Source organism: Cynoglossus semilaevis, chromosome 4 (genome assembly GCF_000523025.1).
Source record: "Cynoglossus semilaevis isolate Cse_v1.0 chromosome 4, Cse_v1.0, whole genome shotgun sequence".
In the NCBI taxonomy this organism is placed as follows: domain Eukaryota; kingdom Metazoa; phylum Chordata; class Actinopteri; order Pleuronectiformes; family Cynoglossidae; genus Cynoglossus; species Cynoglossus semilaevis.
The window spans coordinates 1,038,197-1,040,297 of NC_024310.1; the positions used below are offsets into that span (position 1 = coordinate 1,038,197).

At 45.5% G+C, this 2,101-nt stretch overlaps 1 protein-coding gene across 1 annotated transcript in view; it reads left to right on the top strand.

Moving 5' to 3' along the window:
• LOC103377613 (mitochondrial intermediate peptidase) overlaps positions 1 to 1,837 on the top strand; it is a 20,153-nt gene extending 18,316 nt beyond the window's left edge. The window contains exon 19 of the mRNA XM_025055198.1: positions 653 to 1,837. Coding sequence (XP_024910966.1) covers positions 653 to 753 — 101 coding nt within the window. The 3' untranslated portion in view covers positions 754 to 1,837. The remainder of the gene's footprint in view (positions 1 to 652) is intronic.
• Positions 1,838 to 2,101: the final 264 nt, after the last annotated feature.

A 2,101-nucleotide genomic window follows, 5' to 3' on the forward strand; every position in this document is an offset into this window, starting at 1 on the left:
AGATGAAGGTCCCTCCTCTGCTGTAGTTCACTCTTCACCTGCCGAGCCCGTTCACCACGTCAGCAGCACAAACACGGCCGCTCTTTGTCTGACTCTTATCTCAGGCCTCGTCCATACCTTCCTGATCGCTGTCTGCATCTCTGTAAGGGCCCGATTGAAGCTCACACACATTGTGCAATTGTGTGTGTGTTGGAGGTGACCCGTGCAGGAAAGCAGGGGAGGGGGCGGGGGAGAGAACATCTATTTACTTTGGCAGCCTGACAAGGGGAAATGAACTGACTTCAAAGGCAGTTCCTCCACACACAGCAAAACTGAAGAGACGCCGCTGCACGTATGAAGTGTGTGAGCTTCGACAGGAATGTCCTGTTAATAATACACACTGACAGACTCTCATTGTTTGTGTCAAATTGAAAAAAAAAATCTTCTCTTTTTTTTAGTTATCATCAGCTCAGTTCTCAGGTTTTCTTGTTCACGGCTGATTGTTCAAACTTTAGAAACGTTTACTTCAGCTAACCTGAACGTTCAAGATCAATTACAACTTTAGATTTCTGAGACAAAAACCAAGTTATTAATGACCTCTGTTTGTGTCTGTTGTGTCTGTTGTGTGACAGGGATGCTGCAGAGACGACCGACCGTGGTCTGTGTGTGACAGGGATGCTGCAGAGACGACCGACCGTGGAGGACTTCGTGGACGCCCTGGTGTCAGAGCTGAACCCAAACTTTGAGACTTTTATCATGGACTCTGAAAACTGAAGGAAGTCTCGCTGCTCATGGACTCTGTGGTCAGAGACGCTGCAGAGGCCGCTACAGCACACAGTGTCAGTCTGTAGGAGACACCTGAGCTCCAGACGTCTCACTGTCCTCACGTCTCACTGACTTCAGTCTCACTGTCCTCGGTCTCACTGTCCTCACGTCTCACTGACTTCAGTCTTACTGTCCTCACGTCTCACTGCTGCTCATTAAACATGACGTTTTTTTTTAGACCTGAAGTTGTTGAACCTCCTCCTGATGTTTTCATCCATTATTTCATGTCTCTAATCACAGATGATCACAGTTCTCCAGGCCACATCTTTATGTGTTTCCTCTCTGATCTAATCAGGCCGAGGAGGAGGAGGAGGAGGAGGAGGAGGAGGAGCAGCTGATCTGCTCTTCCTGTCATGTGCTGGTTGTTTGGCTGGTAGATTAACGCCGCTCCGTCTGTTCTGTCTCTCAGTGGGAGAACCTGTGTTGAACCTGTGAACGACAGACTGGACTTCACGACCTTAGTCGACCTTGGACCGTCACTCCCTCGACTTAATGCAGTGATGATCTCATTTAGTTGAAAATGAATAATAATAATGAAAAATCCTTCAGATACGCAGTGAGTCCATGGACATATTTCAGTGTTTTTAAATATGTCCGTTTCCTGTTGGTGGATTTATCGTCAGTGTCGTATCAGACAAACGAAAAGGAAATATGTTTGCTATAAAAAACCCCAGAATGTTCTCTTCAGTCATGCCATACAGGAAAGCCAACTAATTAGAAAAGATTTAAAATTTAAAACAAAGAAATAATTACTCAAAATATAAACTTCAAGTAGTTTATCTACAGATCACAACCGTCAACACCTGATCAGGAATGAAATGCTGTCAAACATGTCGTCAGTCGCCTCATCTACGTTACAAAAATATTGACCTATGTGGGATTTTGTTTGTTTTTTTACAGTATCTACAACATTCCTCGTCTTTATGCTGCCCCCTGGTGTTAGGATTGTCTTCAGCGTGCAACTTGAGCACTTCTCACGCGCGTCTTCACACCTAAAATTTCACAAATGTGTCCATTACATAAAAAAAAAAAAGCTTCATAACACCAGATGTGTGTGACAGTTGGTCAGGTGGAGGCTCCGTCTGAATCACACTGCTCCACAGAGCCACCGCTTCTTCATTCAGTCTCACCTCATGGGCCAGTGAGTTCACATTCCCTCTCTCTCTCTCTCTCTGTGTGTGTGTGTGTGTGTGTGTGTAATTTGAACTGGGTCCTGGCTGAGGCTGTAGTTCAGTCCAGGATCAAGGTTCAAGGGTGAAACACGAGTCCAAAGAGTTCAAGTCATCCTGGACTGAGC